At 44.4% G+C, this 21,639-nt stretch overlaps 3 protein-coding genes across 10 annotated transcripts in view; 2 read left to right on the top strand and 1 right to left on the bottom strand.

Annotated features, from left to right (window-relative positions):
* The window catches only part of hck.L (HCK proto-oncogene, Src family tyrosine kinase L homeolog), a 31,756-nt gene that overhangs the window by 1,118 nt on the left and 8,999 nt on the right, over positions 1-21,639 (top strand). The window contains exons 2-4 of one of the 5 annotated variants that reach the window (XM_018233973.2): positions 5,657-5,766; positions 6,178-6,294; positions 20,520-20,663. In XM_018233973.2, the coding sequence (XP_018089462.1) occupies positions 5,665-5,766; positions 6,178-6,294; positions 20,520-20,663 (363 nt within the window). In that variant the 5' untranslated portion in view covers positions 5,657-5,664. 5 annotated transcript variants of the gene reach the window in all.
* sox12.L (SRY-box 12 L homeolog) lies at positions 2,525-5,639 on the top strand. The gene has a single exon (XM_018234667.2). It carries the CDS (start codon positions 4,510-4,512, stop codon positions 5,260-5,262), a length of 753 nt encoding a protein of 250 aa, XP_018090156.1. The 5' UTR covers positions 2,525-4,509; the 3' UTR covers positions 5,263-5,639.
* Positions 9,019-20,525, bottom strand: tbc1d20.1.L (TBC1 domain family member 20 L homeolog). 4 transcript variants are annotated; one of them, XM_041575465.1, is made up of 8 exons: positions 20,508-20,525; positions 12,409-12,594; positions 12,236-12,316; positions 11,355-11,541; positions 10,978-11,079; positions 10,761-10,902; positions 10,024-10,211; positions 9,019-9,516 (listed from the first exon to the last, which is right to left on the bottom strand). In XM_041575465.1, the coding sequence occupies exons 2-8, from the start codon at positions 12,506-12,508 to the stop codon at positions 9,261-9,263; spliced, it is 1,056 nt and encodes a 351-aa protein (XP_041431399.1). In that variant the 5' UTR covers positions 12,509-12,594; positions 20,508-20,525; the 3' UTR covers positions 9,019-9,260.

Here is a 21,639-nt window from a genome sequence, read left to right as displayed (position 1 = left end):
GGACCATGTGGATCATCCCAACATTTTTCGTAGCATGACGATTGTTCTTTTAGTCATTCAAACAGTTTAGAAGATTTCTGTCGGCTAACGATAATATCTCTGCATGTACTGCCTGTCTGACACTATCAATGGGAGATTATCACTACTGTTTGTAAGACATAACTTTGTGTGATTGTCAGTTCATTTGCAGAACATTGTCTGATTTGTTCTTTTTTTAATCTCAATGGTTAGTGGTAGGTCTGGAGATTGCAATGAACAATCGTTCCTCGTACATGAACATAAATTCTGCATGTCCTATTGCCAGCATTATAGACACTATCTCTATACCATCACTCTCAATTTCTCTAAAACCCACTCTCTGTCCCTCTCTCTCTTTGTCTCACTCACTCTTACTCTCTATTTATCTCTGTCTCACTCTTATTTCTCTCTTACACTCTCTCTACCCCACTCATTTGCTGGCCAAGTTGGGATTGGTTACACTGGAGAAGGGACAGTTAAGGGGGATATGATCACTATATATAAATATATAAGGGGATATGATCACTATATATAAATATATATTTATATATAGTGATCATATCCCCTTATATAACGGGGATATGATCACTATATATAAATATATAAGGGGATATGATCACTATATATAAATATATAAGGGGGATATGATCACTATATATAAATATATAAGGGGATATGATCACTATATATAAATGGATATGATCACTATATATAAATATATAAGGGGATATGATCACTATATGTAAATAAATAAGCGGATATGATCACTATATGTAAATATATAAGGGGATATGATCACTATATATAAATATATAAGGGGATATGATCAATATATATAAATATATAAGGGGATATGATCACTATATGTAAATATATAAGGGGATATGATCACTATATGTAAATATATAAGGGAGATATGATCACTATATATAAATATATAAGGGGATATGATCACTATATATAAATATATAAGGGGATATGATCACTATATGTAAATAAATAAGGGGGGACAGTTACGAAATAGAGAAAGTACAGAGAAGAGCGGCTAAGCTGATAAAGGAAATGGAAGGGACTAGTCCTGGGAAAAGACAAGTTGGGGTTGGTTACACTGGAGAAGAGACAGTAAGGAGGAGATATGATCATTATATGTAAGATGGCAGTAATGAAGCAGTAATGCCCTGTTCTGTAGTTATAGATATAATCAGGAAAGACTTTGCCCCTTTAAAGCAAGTTGGAATGACATTATTCTCTTTCCTTGGATTAGCTAGCAGTCAGGCAGGTTTCACTTAATAAGCTTGAACCATAGATGTGTGTCAACGTCAACTACTATGTTACTGTGCTACTATGTACATATGTCAGCATTAACTAAAGTTAGATGTGTAGTGAGTTGCAACTAGGTGCTGTAGCATGTTTAAAGGAGTGTGCTGGTACTTTATGGCAGAACTGTACCTCTCTACTAGTGTAGCACTCTCTGTTTCTGTCTGTTTCCTCTTTTTAATATTTCATTTTATTTGCTGTTCTGTATTACAAGTGGGTTGATAAAAGTTCTGTTTAATTCATATTCCTCGTTGTGCTCTCACACTTTATACTGGGTGGGATGGTGCTAATTGGGTGGTTTTTGGTATTGTTATTATTTCCTGATAACTAATTAGTGCAAGGTGCAGTTGTTCTTGTGGTAGTCTTGTGGCACAGTGATTTGTCGAAGTTGGGAAACTGGGCAGCAAACTGGAAAATGAGGTTCAATGTTGATAAATGCAGGTTATATAAACAATATAAATGCAAGTTATACACTAAATGGCAGTGTGTTGGGAGTTTCCTTAAATGAGAAGGATCTTGGGGTCTTTGTAGATAACACGTTGTCTAATTCTGGGCAGTGTCATTCTGTGGCTACTAAAGCAAATAAAGTTCTTGTATAAAAAAGGGCATTAACTCAAGGGATGAAACATAATTGTGTCTCTTTATAGGTCCCTGGTGAGGCCTCATCTGGAGTATGGGGGCAGTTTTGGGGTCCAGTCCTTAAGAGGGATATAAATGAGCTGGAGAGAGTGCAGAGACTAAGTGCAACTAAACTGGTTAGAGGGAGGGAAGAGTTAAATTATGAGGGGAGACTGACAAGGTTGGGGTTGTTTTCTCTGGGGGAAAAAAGGCGCTTGTGAGGGGACATGATTAGACTTTACAAGTACATTAGAGGACATTATAGACAAATAGCAGGGGACCTTTTTACCCATAAAGAGAATGACGTACCAGAGGCCTCCCCTTCAGACTAGAAGAAAAGAAGTTTCATTTAAAGGAACAGAGTAGGGGGTTCATCACAGTGAGGACAGTGAGGTTGGGGAATGCACTGCCGGGTGATGATTCAGTTAATGATTATAAGAGGGACTTGGATGATTTCTTGGACAGACATAATACAAAGGCTATTGTGATACTAAACTCTATAGTTAGTATAGATATGGGTATATATCATTTATGTGACAGTAGGGAGGGGTGTGTGTATGGGGCTGGGTTTTCATTTGGAGGGGTTGGACTTGATGGACTTTGTCTTTTTTCAACCCAATGTAACTATGTAACTATATCTTAGGTCAATGTATGAGTGTGCAGAAAGTGGAATGAGACCTGTGTCTTCTACTTGTGTTTCTAGATTTATTCAATGTCTAGGGCAGTATTCACTTCTGTATGCCTCACTCCTAAGTACTTGTTGTAATTGATTGGTCTGTTACAGTATGTAGATCAGTGAGTGAATGCATTACAGTGTGTAGGTGTGTGTTGTATTACAGTGTGTAGGTGTGTGTTACAGTATGTAGATCAGTGGGTGAGTGTATTACATTGTGTAGATGTGTGTTACAGTATGTAGATCAGTGAGTGAGTGTATTACAGTGTGTAGGTGTGTGTTACAGTGTGTAGATCAGTGAGTGCATTACAGTGTGTAGGTGTGTGTTACAGTATGTAGATCAATGAGTGTATTACAGTGTGTAGGTGTGTGTTACAGTATGTAGATCAGTGAGTGAGTGCATTACGGTGTGTTACAGTATGTAGATCAATGAGTGTATTACAGTGTGTAGGTGTGTGTTACAGTATGTAGATCAGTAGGTGAGTGCATTACAGTGTGTAGATGTGTGTTACAGTATGTAGATCAGTGAGTGCATTACAGTGTGTAGGTGTGTGTTACAGTATGTAGATCAATGAGTGCATTACAGTGTGTAGGTGTGTGTTACAGTATGTAGATCAGTGAGTGAGTGTATTACAGTGTGTAGGTGTGTGTTACAGTATGTAGATCAGTGGGTGAGTGTATTACATTGTGTAGATGTGTGTTACAGTATGTAGATCAGTGAGTGAGTGTATTACAGTGTGTAGGTGTGTGTTACAGTGTGTAGATCAGTGAGTGCATTACAGTGTGTAGGTGTGTGTTACAGTATGTAGATCAGTGAGTGAGTGTATTACAGTGTGTAGGTGTGTGTTACAGTGTGTAGATCAGTGAGTGCATTACAGTGTGTAGGTGTGTGTTACAGTATGTAGATCAGTGAGTGAGTGTATTACAGTGTGTAGGTGTGTGTTACAGTGTGTAGATCAGTGAGTGCATTACAGTGTGTAGGTGTGTGTTACAGTATGTAGATCAATGAGTGTATTACAGTGTGTAGGTGTGTGTTACAGTATGTAGATCAGTGAGTGAGTGCATTACGGTGTGTTACAGTATGTAGATCAATGAGTGTATTACAGTGTGTAGGTGTGTGTTACAGTATGTAGATCAGTAGGTGAGTGCATTACAGTGTGTAGATGTGTGTTACAGTATGTAGATCAGTGAGTGCATTACAGTGTGTAGGTGTGTGTTACAGTATGTAGATCAGTGAGTGAGTGTATTACAGTGTGTAGGTGTGTGTTACAGTATGGAGACCAGTGAGTTAATTACAGTGTGTGTTACAGTTTGTAGGTCTGTATTACCGTATTACCATGTGTGTTACAGTATGGAGATCAGTGAGTGCAGTACAGTGAGCGTGAGTGTTAATACACTGGTATGTGGCAGAATTGTTAGTTTGTGAGTCTTGAGTACAGATGTGAGAGCCTCCACTACACACACACAATGACACACTAAACTGTCGGCATCTGTGCTTAGTGTGTGTTGCTGCAGCATGAGATTCACCCAGCAGCCAATGGCAGGGCAGGAGAGCGATGGAGGCGTGGCAGAGAGAGACTGCAGGCAGACTTGTGCTGACACCCCCCCCCCACCCGAGAGTGAAATGGGGAGACAGACAGGGATTGAGACAGCGTCTGGGGCAGAGAGGGGAGAGACAAAGGAACGAGGAGGCAAAAGGGAAAGTAACGGAGAATAGAAGGAAAGTCCTGAGCTGCCCACACTTACCTGCACCCTGCTGTGTCCTTACTGTGTAGTGCCCTTCTCCATACACTCAGCTCCTTTATGGCACCAAGCCCATCCTGGCACTGCCCTGGGCACATAACATGGTAGCCAAGTAGCCAGTTTGCCCTGCAAGTCCCAGGATGGTGCAGAACAAGATTACGGGGAGCTGCCCAAAGCCAACAGAGGTGGCCCCTGGGGGTCCCAGCTGGTGCAAGACCTCCAATGGCCACATAAAGCGCCCAATGAATGCTTTTATGGTGTGGTCTCAGACAGAGAGGAGGAAGGTAATGTCTCTCTGCCCCAACATGCACAATGCTGACATCTCTCGCAGCCTTGGCCAAAGCTGGAAGTTGCTCCAGGACACAGATAAGATTCCATATGTCCGGGAGGCGGAGCGTTTGCGCCTCAAACACATGGCCGACTACCCCAACTATAAGTATCGGCCGCGGCGGCGCAGGAGAATTCAAGAGAGCAAAATTCGGGCCAGGCTGCCCCGTTCCACTGCCACATGCCAATCTGTTCCATCGTCATGCCTGTCGCAAATGGATACGGGGTCCAGCATGCAATGGGGAGAGACCTGCCCTGCGTGGGGGGGTGACCAAGTTGGCCAATCAGTGAAGACACAGATTCGGGAGTCATCAGCACGCAGCCCAGAGGTACCAACCCATACCAAAACTGTGCCATTCTCCCCACAATCGACTGAGGAGCACGAGGGTCTGGAGGGTGGATCCCTTGTGATTCCAGTGGACAAGGAGGTCTCGTCCCACAGTGGGTCACATTTTGAGTTCCCAGACCACTGCACTCCGGAGGTGATGGAGATGATCTCAGGAAGTGGCCTCTTAGAGAATGTCCCCGACCTGGTGTTTTCCTGGTGTTTTCCTACTGAGCCATAGGTCATACAAAAAAGTGTCCACAGAAGTGTCTCTTAAAGTGCCCTCACTCTCAGTGTCCTGTACTATTGAAGGTCTGTCTCAGCCGCAGCATTACTGGTAAAGGTATTCACCTTGCTGTCTCTTGGGGGACTTCCCTTCTGTCTCTGACGTGTCTCTCTCTGGGCTCTATATTTGGAGGCCGTCTCGGCTGCACACTGTCATTACTCTCTCCATGTACTCTTATCAAGAAGAGATTCCTGTCTCACATGGGACTCTCATTGTTGTCTCTCAAGGATCAAAATCTGTCTCTTCCAGAGGACTCTCAAAGCTGTCTCTCATGTTACACAGATTTCTGCTGTAAACTCTTATATGTCTCTCTAGCCACATTGACAGGTTCCTGATATTTCTTTTACAGGTGTCTCAATGCTGTCTCTTATGGATCTCGTGTCTGTCCTGCAGTTTCTAGAGGAAGTCCTTATGAGTCCCTGCTGTCTGTTCAGAGGTCTCCCAGTACTGTCTCAAAAGGTACTCTCTTGTAGCATAAACTCCTGTTGTCTCTTGCAGCACGGATTTCTGCTGTTAAATAACTACCGCTTGTCTCTCAATGCACACTTGTCTGTCCTACATTCTTGCACTCTCTCAGGGCGCTCATGGCTGTCTCAATGGTGGCTCTTCAAGCACTTTGTTTTATGACTACTCAGAATGCATACTCTACAATGATTCTCATGGCTGTCTCTTTTTTCTTTTTTGAGGGAATGCAATCTCAAATGATTTTCAAGGTTCTCTCTCAGATACAGTATCTCAGTGCTGTCTCCAGTAACTTCTATCACTGTTTCTCTGAGACATCTCTCTTGCACTCTGCCTCTGTTATACAACATCTTCAATTTACATAAATTAATTGCAATGCTGTCTCTTGTGCTGTCACTTCATCTACAGAGAGGCCCCTCACAGACAGACAGACTGTGCTTTACCCCCACCCCAGCTCACCCGGGGGGCAGTTGGGCTGGGGGGTCCAACCATCTGAGAACTTGGAAATGGGATTCTTTGCAGCAGGTAAGGGCCACATAAGTAATTCATAGTGTTTGTGTTTATTCTGTGCCCCCCCAATAAGTCTCAGGTTTATACCCTACACTTTGTACATTCTGCACCTTGGGATTATACCCTACACCCCCACTTTGTACATTCTGCACCTCAGGATTATACCCTACATCCCCACTTTGTACATTCTGCACCTCAGGATTATACCCTACACCCCCACTTTGTACATTCTGCACCTCAGGATTATACCCCACACCCCCACTTTGTACATTCTGCACCTCAGGATTATACCCTACACCCCCACTTTGTACATTCTGCACCTCAGGATTATACCCTACTCAGGATTATTACTGTCCCCAAATCTCCCCACCATCATATTGACATGGGAAGAGGTCACACCAGTGTCCTATACACCATATTAACAGGGGAGGGGCAATTCCATCCATTCCCTGTATCCCCAGCTGCCCCTGCCTATGTAATTCATTTATTGTATTCTGAGCACTGAGCTGCTCCCATCTCTCATCAGTCTGTGTTCATGGCTGTCCCTGTGCATTGTATTTATTGGGGAGGTGGTGGATTTCCCATTATTATCCATTGATGCCAGTCCAATTTGGGGGAGGTCTGAACGGGGCCTGTCCATTGGGGTGGAGGGGTGTCACCAGGAGAGGCCCAGCAGGAGTGGGTTGAACAGGGCAAGTTTCACAAGAAAGTGTCCTGTTTGTCGGTGGCACAGAGATCAGTGTAACACAGGCAGTACCAGAGGCACGGGGAGAAGAAACACATAAAAGACTAAAGTCCTGTACTTATTCTCATGTTCTGATTCATTTCCAGCATGCCCCACAGTATAACAATGAACTGAACAAGAGCTATTCCACGGACATTAAACACCCCCTCCCACCAAGTAGAGGTTTAGTATCCCAGCAGCACCCTCAGCCAATCACAGGACTGGATGTGCCAGTGACACCTCCCCTTTTGTTTGAGGCCCACAATAATAAATTACATATTGCTCTCCAGGTTCTGCATAATCCTATGTAGTGATACACACACATTCCATACATATGTACATACTTACATACACACGCCCCACATCATACATATATACACGTATATACACCACATACAAACACACGCACCACACATCATACATACATACATACATACACACACACACCCACCCCCTACATACATACATACATACTGTACATACATACACGCACATCATACATACATACATACATACATACACTGTTGCAGTTTAGTGAATTTGGCAGCTTTTGGGCATGTTTGGCACAAAGCAATTGTTGTATTTGTTTGCTGGAGAAGATGCTGCAGTCCAGGGTTCAGTGATGTAATTGCCCCTAACTGTGAGCAGCCATATTAGGGGGGGTAAGTAGAGCAGAGGAGTGACACAGAAGAATCAAGGTGTCCGCTCTGTAAATTGTGGGTAAGGGGCTCATCCAATGGAAAGTGCCTGGCACCTTACAGAGCCAATCATTAGTGTTCAGCACAGAAAGGCTTATGGGCACAGATTGCCCTTCCTCCATGAATTTCCAAAGGGCACCAGAGTAAAGTTTATTCTCCATACAGGTCGCATAGTTGGGTACTTATTACCCTGTATTCTGTGTGTGCTGAAATGAGTCAGAAAGCGCAACTGCAACTCCCTCTGGCATATGAGTGCAGTAATGGGCCCCAAGCTGCTCACTAACAGCACAACGGGATCTCATTCACGTCTTCAAGGCTGAAACCCCTCCCCCTCTTTCAGTGTCTCCCTCTCCAAGATCCACGTCTGTCTGTCCCATTATGGAGGTTCTTATTTACTAACAGCACAACAGACAGCAGCAAGTTTAAAGGAAAACTAAAGCCTAAAAACCAATTTATCTATATCTACTGTACTTACTGGAACACTACTGATCTCAGCCTTCAGCTTGCTCCCAGCAGCCCCCATCATGGAACATGTGCTGGGAATCCACAGAAAGATGGGACATTTTCACTGGCACAGGTCTTCCTATGATAGCAGGGGACAGCATGTCTTTTTATAGTTTCCTCAGGTGTTGATTGGATAGATTTGTCCCCTCATCTAACCCTTTCCAGGATTGTACGAATGACTGGCTCATGATAAACAACAGAAAGTGAACCCAAAGCCCATTGAGTAAAGTGGTGCAGGAATGAGCCAAACTGGGGCCTGGTCTGTTGTGCACCCCCGTAATAAAATGTGGAAGGGGTGGGGTTTACTTGAGGGGAGGGGGTCACATTCTAAAAAAAGAAACATTAAAATGTTAATAAACCTATTTGTCTTTTGTGCATTGTAGTTACTGGTACTGCTATGGGGGGGGGGGGGGTTAAATGTAGTGGTACAATGTGAGGGGTGCAGTACTTCCATCTCACCAGCAGGGGACAGAGCAGCTGAGTGATGTACTGTAGTATTAAAGATAGCTTGCACAAGTGCTGCCCCACCCACCCACGTCACCCAAAGCCAGGGGGAGTAACAATATGTAGCTAGGCCCACCTGTTGCTGCTTGCTCACTCAAAATTACTTGCAGGGGCCATATAGCACACCCCGTAACCATGGGACCGCCAACCATAGGGACACACATGGCGCATCAGGGTCCCACCGAGACATATCCCCACAGGGGGACACAGTACTGACACAAGAGTAAAATTAAGGCAGTCACACTGTCACCTAGCAACATGACATATAGCCAGTGACATTATGGGCTTACCGTATAATACACATGGGCATCAGTGTTAGGCATTTATCTGTACAAACGTATATACAAGGCAAATAAAGGTATATACAAGGTCAATACAGGTATATACAAGGCAAAATGTGTCCCGCACCCAGTGACCATTGGCTGGTGACTCCGACAGACATGTGGATGGGCAAATCACCAGTGCGCTCCACAAACAGCGAATCTTAACACAGCATCACATGTCCTGATGTAACTCCTTGGCACATGTCTCCGAACACCCCCTGCAGTCACTTATGGGAAGATCTGCAGCTCAAACTTGGGGGCCCAGTCCAATGCACTTTTCACAACAGCTAAAGCAGCTGCCCCTATAGCTACGGTCAGGCCCATGACTGCTAACTTCATCAAGCGGTTGCTGCGAGGTTTGGTGAGAACAGACTTTGCTCCATGATCTCCCTGGACCGAGTCTCTGAAGCGGCGGCGCAGCACAGTGTCTGGGTGTTGCTGGGTAGAGGCCAATTCAAAGTCTTTGAAAGTAGAGGCTGCGGTCCTTAGAGAGAGAGAGATGCGAGGTATTAGTACTGGCAATCTATAGAAAGCACAGTAATCATTAACCAGCTAACAGTTCATAGCAGCAGCACTTATCTTTTCCCAGCAATGTGATTACAGAAACAACACTGTACAAATCAGCATCTGCAGGTCTAAAAAGGAGAGCCTCCACCTGGGATCAGCAGCTTTGCCTCAGACCCACAGATGGGTGCCAGGAAATTTGGATCATCATTTGGTTTTCAAGAACCTAAAGGACCCGGGCATTGCCCTCCTGTCTCCCATGACATGTAAGTTGTATGTACTTTATATTTATTTTATTACTTGTCCTCCCTCCACTTATGTTGGGTTCCCCGACTGTGTTGAACTAGCTATCTTTGTATTCACCTCTGTATCTCAACGGTCAGAAATATCCCAGTGCACCATGAGCTCCTTAGGGATGAGAAATTGCAGGGAACTTTGCCTATGATGGAAGTGACATCCCAGTATTTGGGTGGCTGCAGCTTCTCACCTTTGAGTTTGAAGTTGTACAACTGCTTCCCGTGAAAGCTCAGATGGGGGGAACTGAACAAAGAGGTCCCCCGCTCGGCTGATGAGAATTTCATATGGAAGGTCCTGGGGAATCTTTGAGAGCAGATGATGCACAGACGCCATGTCACACTCACACTCCAGCACCTCCTCCTCCCTGTGCAACACAATCTGCAGAGAGGGACAAATGTTACACCATCCCAACTGTAACAGAAATACCCAGCCTCTGTGGGTAAGGAATGCCCAGCCTCCTCCTCTATAATTAGCCTTCCCTCGTACCAAGCCTGGGCACCGCTGGTCTGTGGGTAAGGAATGCCCAGCCTCCCCCCTTTAATTAGCCTTCCTCTGTACCAAGCCTGGGCACCGCTGGTCTGTGGCTAAGAAGTGCCCAGCCTCCAAACTCTTCTCCTATGACAACTTCCTCCGTACTGAGCCTGGGCACTGCTGGTTTAAAGGGGCACTGGGCACAAATACAGGCTTTATTAAACATCTTGTTGGTGCCATGGGATGACCACAAAGATATTGCAGATACACTCTCCAGTAACATCACAATAAAGCTTCTGTCTAAAATAACCTAGGAGTCACAGGCATCTTCTGTGCTAGATATATAGATACCCCCCAAGAGGGATGCCAAGACCAAACCTGGTATAACAAAGGGGTTGCACTAGGAAGCCACAGACCCCAACATAACCTCAGGATGGGAACAAGGCTAATCCTTACCACAGCAGCAAAGTAGATGGGCATGAGCGGGTGACATGCCAGGAAGAAGTCGTACAACCTCACTACTTGTGGGAAGTCAGATAGGACATGTCCAAACCAGGTGATGAGCCAACTCAGTGCAAAGATGGTGCCAACCTCCGCCCTAGCAGAAAGACATGGAAATATGAGCAAAGGAGAGATTTGTGTGGTGGGGGTGTTAAGAGAACGGGCTTCGCACCTCTGCATGAAGTCATACAGTGACGGGTTCACCAGCTCTATGATTGGCATCAGGTAGTTGAGGATGTGCTTGGTATTATCCATGGTTGGATCCATAAAATCTCTGTCAGGGAAGAAGTGGCAAAATCACACGCAGTGCCAGGGCAGGTGTGGGTACCATCCAGGTTACAGCATGTTGTGAAACGCTGGGTGTATTGCTTGTTAGCGAGAAGGTACTTTCTGTATATAGGGGGTACCCATGTGCAAGAAGACTGCTCCTGCTATTGATAGGGGGTGGAAATCGGTCATATCCTGGGATTGGCTGGTGGCTTCATGATCATCCTATGAGTGTAATATAGGAGGGACTGGAGTGTGTTGGGGATACAGAGAGAGACCTACCTGAGGTGATGAGTGGAAAGTTTATCTACCAAAACAGTCGCCAGTCGGCTCCCCACCACCAGCAGGAAGGTCACCACAATATCATGGTAGCCCTGATAATAGTGCAACTGGGGGTTCTGGGACAACACCTGCAAAATGATGTCTATCAGCTGCTCCTGCAAGTCTTCCCGCTCACTGAGGGGCATCCCTGGGGGGGAGTGAGGAAGAAGAGTCAACCCCCATACACAGCACAGGAAAACTGCAGCACTAGCAAGATTCTAAAGGGGAAGTTTCACTATTATAAACATTGCACTAAACTGCAGGAGGGTGTAAACAATCTGCTCTCCCTTATTTTACTGATGGGTATATAGTACGTATAGGTATATATTCAATATCAGATTTCCCCTGCTCCGATTGGCTGACTCCAGTCTACAATTTACACAGCATGGCACGTAGTTGTGAGCCGACAGATTAAATTGCCCACTTATTGGGCAGTGTATGGGGCCCTCCGACAGGCTTTCCCGATCGTTAACTGGCCAAAAGTCATCCAGATGTAGATCTGGTGGGTTTACGAATGCCTTCGGATTGAGGACTGCATCAGTTTGGTGATGCAGACCTCAATCTGACCAACCGTATTCTCCTTGTGATCTGATCGTTGGGCCCTAAGACCCACGATCAGATCAGCCTGATATCACCCACCTCAGGGTGGGCTTAGCGGGGAGGGATACGCTTGTATGTATGGCCATCTTAACAAACAGCACAATTAACAAGGAAAAAACATATTAAAGGAGTACTTTACTATTAAATTGACTTAATAATTTTTTGAATGAGTCCCCTCCCCACTACCACCGGCTAATGAATGCTCTCTCAACCCCCCCCCTTCAGTAAAAAAAATCACCTACCTGGGGGGAAGCGCCGGAGCGAGCGACGAACATCCAGTAACACCTGCTGGTAATCCTTGTTGCCCACGCGGAGTTCAGGCCCTGCAGGGAATCAGGCCAAGAGCAGAGCATAAGTCTCAAAATTGCAGCCCCAATACTGCACAATGCATCCCTAGAACATAGACTTCACCTACCAGCAGCAGGGGGCAATTGTTCCACACTGACATTCAGCAGTCTGGGCCACACCTGGCAACGTATCTGGTCAGTCAGTAGCCCACCTTCACTGATTGCCATACGTCGCAGGGTGGCCACATCTGGGGGCTCCTTCCTCAGAGCCTTCTGGATATCCCCCAGTTTCCTACGTCTCCGGAACTCGCTCCCTGCAGTAAAGATCAATGTGTTGTTAAAAGGAATCGACTTACCTGGTAAATATGTTTTGCATAGGCCCGTACTGTCAGTGCAGGACGTATGGGGGTTAAGTTCTCCTCTCTGGAGGCAGGACGAACAATGAATGCATTTTAGGCTCCTCCTCTTCCTGTGTCTCCCTCTATCCTCAGTTGGTTGTAAAGTCTGTGAAGGAGACACATAGAGTACATAGAACTAACTCCCTATCTAACTAAGGATCGGCAGCAACCGGCATCCGCACAAAAGGGCGGAATGCTGCACTGACAGTACGGGCCTATGCAAAAGATATTTACCAGATAAGTAAATTCCTTTTATGCATACGGCCCTACCTGTCAGTGCAGGACGAATGGGGATGTCCTAAAGCCGTCCAAAAAAAGGGTAGGGATAAAAAACTGAATGTGTGTGACAAAAAACGAAAGTAGTAAGGAACTACAGGAAGCTAACTATGTGCTACTGCTGCTTGTAACACCAACACCGTCCTGCCAAACTCAGACTGCTGAGCATGGAAAACATCAAACTTGGAGAACTTACAGAATGTACGTCTGCTATGTCCCCCTCGGAGCAGGACAAACAAAAAACTGAGGATAGAGGGAGACACAGGAAGAGGAGGAGCCTAAAATTCATTCATTGTTTGTCCTGCCTCCAGAGAGGAGAACTTAACCCCCATACGTCCCATACCTCCCAACTGTCCCTTTTTCGGAGGGACAGTCCCTCTTTTGACAGCTCAACCCGCAGTCCCTCATTTGTACTGGAAAGTCCCTCTTTTCTCTGCACTGAACGGCCAGAAAAAGAAACAAAGTTTCTCACTTAATTGGCTTTTAGCAGAGAGCCCAGAACAGCTAACAGGTGCAAATAAGATACTTTGTAACAATTTGGAGACACAAAAACACAGTTTAGATAAGGAGAAATATTTTCAAACTTTCATAACCTGCCAAATTTTGTAAAACAAACATGGTAATTAGGGGGTGTGGCCACAGAAAGGGGTGTGGTCAAAAAATTGCTGCGCTACGTGCGGGAAAACAATTTTTGTCCCTCTTTTTACTTCCAAAATATTGGGAGGTATGCGTCCTGCACTGACAGGTAGGGCCATATGCATAAAGGAACATACCATGGCCTCTGTGATACCCCTACTTCTGCACCCCCAGGACTGTCTGCCTGTATCTGCATCATTTCCCACTACTTACCCCTATAACCCCATATACCTTACTACATTCTCCCTGTACCCACCAAATATCCCACCACCTTCCCCCCTGTAGCCCCATATAATACACCACCTTCCCCTGTACCCCTATATACCCCACTAGTTTTCCCTGTGCCCCAGTACAAAACCCTTTACATCCCACCCCCATTTAATCTAACTATGGATCGTACCGTGCGCCCCTCTGACTGACATTGTCCGGAAGGGAAGAAGGCAGATACCCAGTTACTGGCAACTCAATCACCAACTCACTTCCGCCCCGAGGGCGCACGACGTCACTTTGCTTGCGTCGAGCTCGTGCCTTTCCTGACCTGGAGAGGGCGGGGCTAATACATCCACCAATCCTGTAATAGGGGTGCGGCCAAAGCAGATATATTCCTTACTCCCCACACGCTATTTGGTCCCTGTTGATAATCCGACAGAGATCGCTCTCCCTCCCCTGCCAAATCGACACATTGATGCGTGGACTATCAATACCAACCTCCAGCAGCAGCAGCAGCAGGGACACTATTCACACTGACAGACAACTAGTATGGCTGAGGCTGCTGAATACTATATGTTCCACAGGGTCTAATGTACCCCACTACACTCTCCTGTACCCTAATATATTCCACTACGCTCCCGTGTACCCCACTACCTTCCCCTGTACCCTAATGTACCCCAATGCATTCCACTACCTTCCCATGTACCCCACTACCTTCCTTGTACCCTAATGTATCCCAATGCCTTCCCCTGTACCCCAATGTATTCCACTCCCTTCCCCATGTAGCCCAATGTATTATTGAGGCAGGTGGTATTTAGGGTGTTTAATACAAATGGGATTATTCTAACTCTCTATATCAGTTAGAGCTAGAGGAATTGTAGAAGTTAGACCCAGTCCCATATTGAGCACAATGTCAGATTCTGTGTGGAACCCAGTGTGGCCCGATTGGTGCAGCAGATAGAGCCAGCCTTGGCCCAAGAGCTGGAGTGAATGGAGTTGGACATGGGATATAAGGAATTGGTAGGAAACCTATAATATTGCCTTTGATACTAGCAGTCTATTGTCTTTATTATGTTTCAGCCAATGTGAATATGTCATTTGTAGCAGCTGTTGGGGTGAGCGTAAGTAGAAAGTGGGGGCTTGTTATGGGAGGGTGGGAGTATTATGAGTTATGAAGACATTTCACCAGTCATCCAACAGGTTTTCTCAGTTCAGAATTCTGACACCAGTCCAGTTGATTTGACTTATTTCTACAGATATACCATGACCTTAATGAATGAGAATCAGTTTTGCTATTAAGAAAGTCCAAGATGGAATGGGAAGCCTTAAAGGTTTTCTTTAGGGGACTGTATATGTCGCAGCCACTGGAACTGTCCATTGTGTCATTCAGGATTTATAACAGACGGGCAGAATGAGAATTCCCCCAGAACTCTACCTAGCTTTCATTTTTATTGGCATTTATAATAGAAACTACAAAGCATCAAATAAGAACAAGATGAACATGCATGGTCTTATTGCACACATCAGTTATTGCAAAACAAATATGAAAATTGCTGTTCATTTTGATTTATAATTAATACAATCCATGGTCAGTAAATACAAGTCTACTTAGCAGTCGTGGAATGGATCTCTAACCACTACTGTAATATTAGATCATTATATTTGTCAGTATAGGACAATCCTAATCTAGCTCTCCAGGATCCATTCCTACTTCTTATATTCCAATAATAATAGATACTACCAGCATATCAACTAGCAACCTCCCTCAGTTCTTCCCTAGTGTATTCTCCTAATACAGTAGATATATACAACTGATTGCTATTAGAATCATACTCCTCATACTTTACAAGGCTCCTGGCTTATATGCCTGGCCAACTAATTGCTATTGGAAACATACTCCTCACACTTTACAAGGCTCTTGGCTTAGATTCGTGGCCAACTGATTGCACCACGGAGAGATCCTCTTCCTGCTTCAACGATTTCAAATTTCCCGTGGCAGAAGCATTCCGCTCTACTGCGCATGAGCAACTGTGGGAAGACTCGAAGAAGCAGGAAGAAGATCTCTCTGTGGTGCTCACTGGAATAACCCCGGGCCAGTGCAGTTTTCTGCTGATGGGAGCACCAGCCCCGGCAGGGCAGCCATCAGGGGGGGACAGGGGGGAGAGTTGTAGGGGGCCCGAGGGTAAGGGGGCCCCGGCCACTCCACACTTACTTGATTAGCCGGGCTAATTTCTGAGAGCTGCTGACTTCAGGAAGGCATGGACGTGTAAGGGGCACTGGCCACCAATTTTCTTATAATGTGTGGGGGGGGGGCTGGCCACCAATTTTGGCCACCAATTTTTTTTTCTCATGTGGGGTCCTAGCCACCAATATTTTTAATGGGGGGGCCTTGGCCACAAATGTTTTTTTATGGGGGGCCCTGACCACCAATATCTTTTTATTTTTTATTAACATGTGGGAACCCTAGCCACCAATATTTTTTTGTTTTTTTTACTGTGTGGTGTGGGTGGACCTGTAGGTGGGGCTTGCGGTGGGCGCAGCCCAGGAAATTTTGTTGTATGGGGCCCTGCGATTTCTGATGGCGGTCCTGAGCCCGGGTGTCATGTAAATAAATACATTCACTTGGTGGTGCCTAACTTTTGGCACCCCCAAGTGTAAATTGCTATTCCTTCTCCTTTAAGCGATTGTGTGACACCCTTTCAGTGTGGGATACGCATTGTTGCTCCAAATGACTCTGATTCAAAATTGATATAAAGAATTTTTATTTAGTTGAAATATGATGTTCTATTTTGTATTGTTCATTTTATTTACCTTTGCCTTTTATTTGATTGCTTTGAATACCCAATAAAAATATTGTGTAAGAAAAAGTCTGTCTCGGGTAGACCCTGTGGGAGGAGTCATTAGTTGCCAAGCAGAGTTTCAAATCCAGGATTTTTGCCAAGTCAAAGCTTGTTTTGATGTATTATAGAACCCCTCACAGATGCTATTTTTTCTGCTAAAGTTAGGGTCCCTGCAAGTAAGCAAGCACTGACCAGGCGTGTGGCTGGGGGGAGCTGATAAGTGCTTGGCCACCCTAAAGATTTTTTTTGGAGGCTTGGTTGCTTTTTACTTATGCCACAGTTAAAACAGTGTGCAAAGTGCAAAAAAAACTGCATTTGACCATATTTTTGCACTTTTTGCACTGCCTTTCTGCACATTGCTTTCTATTTTGAAGCGCAGAGACCTGTGCATACTCCCATGTTCTGGATCAAAACTCTGCTGTGTTCAGGTTTAAGAGTTTGGTAGTTAAACTCCCAGGTAATTCCCATATGTGGACACACAGATAATGCTCAAACTCAGAAGATAAGATTTATTGAAAGCAGCACCAAACTGCAGATTGGCAAAAAAGCTATTGCACAGGTCCGGACAGTGGCCTGTCCTCTTTACACTGTGTTTTATACAAAGATCAAAACATCAACAACATTTTTGATTCCATAATATATTTGATTCAATTTCATAGGTTGGTACATCAAATATTTAATTCTTGTTTAATTATTGCTTATTTCTCATTGTTTTTTATACAGACATTATCTCGGCGCCTAAAAGAAATAAGTCTGCAATTTTTTTAGTTTTTTTTTTATAATATCCTTGAGACACTGAGCTGTTTTCATTAACTGTGTTTCAATGTCCATGATTGCTTCATGTCTTGTCTATTCTTGATAAGAACCACATACCACAACAAGCTCTTTCTGTTCCTATTTTCCAAATGAATGCAATATATCACAGTTCAGCATTATTAAGATTTAACTCAGGTCAAGCTGCTTATGCTGCTATTATTTTTTTCCTCTCTGTCAGGCGCCAGCGTTCCAGGGTCCCTAGTGGTCCCGGTGGAGTTCTCTTAGCAGCCTCCAGGGTTTCTGATACATAGATCATAACAGGTGGAGAAGTTCTTTACATTGTACATGGCTAGTGCTCAGATATGTGGCAAGGCCACAAAGGTCCGGGCGTAGGCAGGGGTGATCCTGCTGCCGTCTCAGCTATAGTGCTCTCTGCACTACCAGAGCCAAATTTCCATTTTAAAAACCAGACATTCTGCTCTTAAAGTTACAGGACATGTTTTTTTCCCACCCCTGGTAATTGGCTGCTCACTGCCACCTGCCTCATTGCAAAATCAGCCCTGGTCCTAGGGTGGCACAGATAAAGGGGCGGCATGCCACAGAGCCATGTGTGGGGCACTCTGGGGGTAGCATGCAGGTCTCTGAGCTTCCAGACCAGTGTGTTAGTGGATGGATGATGGAGTATACCTGCCTATGCGTCCCTTCCCCTCTGTGTGCGCCGATCCTGAGGGGGGCATGTGGGCAGTGGATGATGCCGGCCACACATGAAATCTGGCCCTGTAGCATACCTCACAGTTGGAAAATAGAAAGAGGGTCAAAAAGATTTGCCGCGCTTAGCGTTAGTGTTGACCACACCCATTGTAGGGCCACACCCCCTAAAAACCACATCCATTTTACAAAATATGGCAGGTTATGGAAGTGTGAATACATTTCTGTGCGTTTTAGGATCAGGTTATGTGTTATTACAGTTTTGCTAATGAGGGTTAAATGTCCTTTAAGCTGCAAGTCACAGTTTCCCCAAGAGGCCTGCTTATCTTAAATTGTTACAATTGTTTCTTTGCATATCTTAAATTGTTACAAATGTATCCAAGTGCAGCTGCCACATATTCTGGGCTCTCTGCCAAAAGCCTCTTATTTAATCAAGTTATAAAAACTTTGTTACTGGGATGTCCTGACTTTCTCTCCTGCACTGCATGAAAAAGATACAATCAGGGACTGCGGGTTGAGCTGTCAAAATCAGGACTGTCCTGCGGAAAATGGGACAGTTGGGAGGTATGCTGTCGATGGCATCCATTTATCATACAGCAAGAAGAGATTTTTTATAACGGGCTCAAAAGATGCTATTTAAGGTGCCAAGAGGTTTCAAATAGTCTTGGTATGGAGATGTTGATACATTTTATGGCAAATTTAAGGGACCCGCTAAGGTGAGTAAGGGCTAGCTTGGTTTTTAAGCAAGTTCTTCATTGATCAATTCTTGCAAAGTTGAGAATGAATATCTGTCATTTTGGCCAATAAAATGGGTGTGGCATATCACTGAGCAATCTCAGCTTGTGGGAAATACTACTGGGGTTACTGGATTGAACCAATGTACTACCCCAGATTGTCCTAGAAGGAGATCAACAGTTAAACCAATTGCCCTCATAACATCATCACTGGGCTCTTTAAAGGGGACCTGTCACCTGGAAAGAAATGATTCCAAATCCTATTTTATCACGTTAGTCAAGCAAAACAAACTTTAATTACACTGTATACAGTAAATTATTTGTTTCCTTCAGTCTGACAATTCATAATTATAACAAGCAGGCAGGAGCCATTTTGTCTACACTGTTATTAAGACAAGTCTTGTATCATCTCACAGTCTTGTTTGTGCACCAGAATGGGGGAGCTGATGTCCATCCCCATGTCCTGGTTACACAATTAAATGGTGAAGAGATTGGGGGGAATGTGGGGAGAGCAGTGACATGTAGGAAGTGCTGAATGGAAAGTGAAAGTCATTGCGTAAGGCATAGAGGAGGGGCAGACAATATTTGATTGACAGCTGAGATGTTTAAATGAGCTAAAACAGCTATGAATGCTTGAATAAAAAAATAATGTGGATTTCATGTTTAATTTGAAAAGGACTTTTATTATACAGCTTTTTATGTGTGTCCTCTGTAACCCAGTAATCATCTTCTACTGCCTCAACACTCATAACATGTAACTGTCCTCAAATGAACCCCTCTTTCACCCACGCTGCTCTAGCAATGATGTTACACTGCCCCAACACCCAATTACAGTACATCTTCCCCAGCTTTGAATTAAAGGAGAAGGAACGTTGTTTAGCACTTGGGGGTGCCAAATGCTTTTTCTTTCTTTTCGTGGCTGAGCATTAGAGTAAAAAGCCAAAGACAGGAGAAGACGGAAGAGGATTGGTGGTGCTCACTGGAATAAGGTAAATAAATAGCACTTGGGGTGCCTAACATTTGACTTTCCTTCTCCTTTAATTCCCCCCTCTGCTCCAGCAATGATCTTTTATTCCCTCAACCCCCATAACACCTTTACTGGCCTCCAATGAATCCTCAACTCAACCCTCCAGTAATATTCTTCTATTGTCCCAAACTGCCATAACTTATTCACCAACCTTAGGTTGACCCTTAAATTTTACTCTCTGCTCCAGCAATAATCTTCTACTACCACAACCTCCATATCATATTCATTGGCCTCATTTTACTTCCTTTCATTCTGTCCTTTTGCGTGGCAGTCAGTCTTTCCCACTCTATTTCTCTACTGTTCTGAGCAGTTCTGCATTTTTGGAGGAAGTTGTTAGTGTTAAGTAACTTTGCGTTATTTTGGTATGTCACTTGCTCGCTAGCACTGCTAGCTCTCCGCTTGGGTGCCCATCCCCAGCAATGTGATGTTCCTGTCCTACACTCTGTGGCACCAGCGTTAGTTCTGAATTGATATTGGTGGGGTTTGGCTAGGCCATTGTGGAAGGTTCTGCAGCACAGAAGGTTCAGGATACAAGAGTGAGGTGCCAAACAGCACAGATCACTACACAAGTAGGTGCTCCCTATTATTCCTTCCCCCAGTTGTCTCTCAGTGTCTCCCCTCCCCCCAGTAATCAGATATTACCTTTTGTTCCAGTTATTCAGCATCTGGCTCTGTACTGTGATCCCCAGAATGGGCTGCATCAAGTCAAAGGATTCAAATACGACTGGCAAAAGTCTGGGACCTCCGGAAAGCACCCAAACCCATTATGTGAAGGACCCAACATCTACAGTAACTATGGTACATGCTCTGTAATCCCCAACCTAATCTAATTACTAAGGATTATGTGAGTTAAAGCAGCAGTGCCCATACTTCACCAGCTAAACGTCTACTGGTACATCCCAAACTACCTTTTGGGCACCCCTGAGTTAAAGGGACATATTATATGGAGCAAGAGGAGCGGTTACATAGATCAGTAATAGGGTTATATGAAAATTATATGGATCAGTAGGAGGGGTTATAGGGATGGTTTTGGAGCAATTGGAGAGTTATAGGGAGGGATTATATGGAGCAGTAGAAGGATTTCTAGGAAGGATTATAGAGGGAGCAAAAGGGGGACTTTTAGGAAGGGTTATATGGAGTAATTTGAGGAGTTCTAGGGAGGGTTATATGGATCAGTAGAATGAGTTATAGGGAGAAGAAAATAGATCAATAGGAGGACCTATGGGCACTTATTTTATAAAGCAATAAGAGGGGTATAGGGAGTTTTATATGGATAAATGGGAGTAGTTATAAGGAGGGTTACATGAAGGTATAGAAGGATTCCCTGGGAGGGTTTATGTGGAGCAGTAGGAGAGGTTATGGGAAAGAGTTATATGGCGAAGGAGGGGTTATTGGGAGGACTTATATGGAGCAATAGGAGGAGTTATAGAAAGTTGGAAAATAGATCAGTAGGAGGAGCTATAGGATTAGGGTTGTTATTATATGAAGCAATAAGAGGGGTATAGGGATGGTTATATGGAGAAATGGGAGGAATTACAGGGTGAGTTATATGGAGCAAGTAGGGATAGGGAGGGTTATATGAAGGAATAGGAGGAGTCATGAAGGGGGTTTATGTGGAGCAGTGGGATGGGTTATGGAGAAGGTGGAGTCAAAATAAATGACCCCTAATATTTTTAGTGTGCAGGTAATTTCTGCGGTTCCTGGAATCTCAGTATAATCCCTTTATAGATTAGAAGTCTGAGCTACTTGTTTCCATTATAGTACAGAGGAAGTA

The sequence above is a fragment of the Xenopus laevis genome, chromosome 9_10L (genome assembly GCF_017654675.1).
Source record: "Xenopus laevis strain J_2021 chromosome 9_10L, Xenopus_laevis_v10.1, whole genome shotgun sequence".
In the NCBI taxonomy this organism is placed as follows: Eukaryota; Metazoa; Chordata; class Amphibia; order Anura; family Pipidae; genus Xenopus; species Xenopus laevis.
Note: the sequence above shows the minus strand (reverse complement) of the source record. Positions and strands in the feature narration are given on the sequence as shown.

What these genes read in the sequence shown, in the direction of transcription:
- sox12.L (XM_018234667.2), top strand. Translation starts at nt 4,510, where the DNA reads ATGGTGCAGAACAAGATTACGGGGAGCTGCCCAAAGCCAACAGAGGTG.
- tbc1d20.1.L (XM_018233980.2), bottom strand. Translation starts at nt 14,012, where the DNA reads ATGTCAGTCAGAGGGGCGCACG. An exon ending in CTGTATGACTTCATGCAGAG is followed by an intron (nt 10,903 to 10,977) that starts GTGCGAAGCCCG and finishes TCTTTCTGCTAG; the next exon opens with GGCGGAGGTTGGCACCATCT. An exon ending in GTACAACTTCAAACTCAAAG is followed by an intron (nt 9,517 to 10,023) that starts GTGAGAAGCTGC and finishes TCTCTCTCTAAG; the next exon opens with GACCGCAGCCTCTACTTTCA.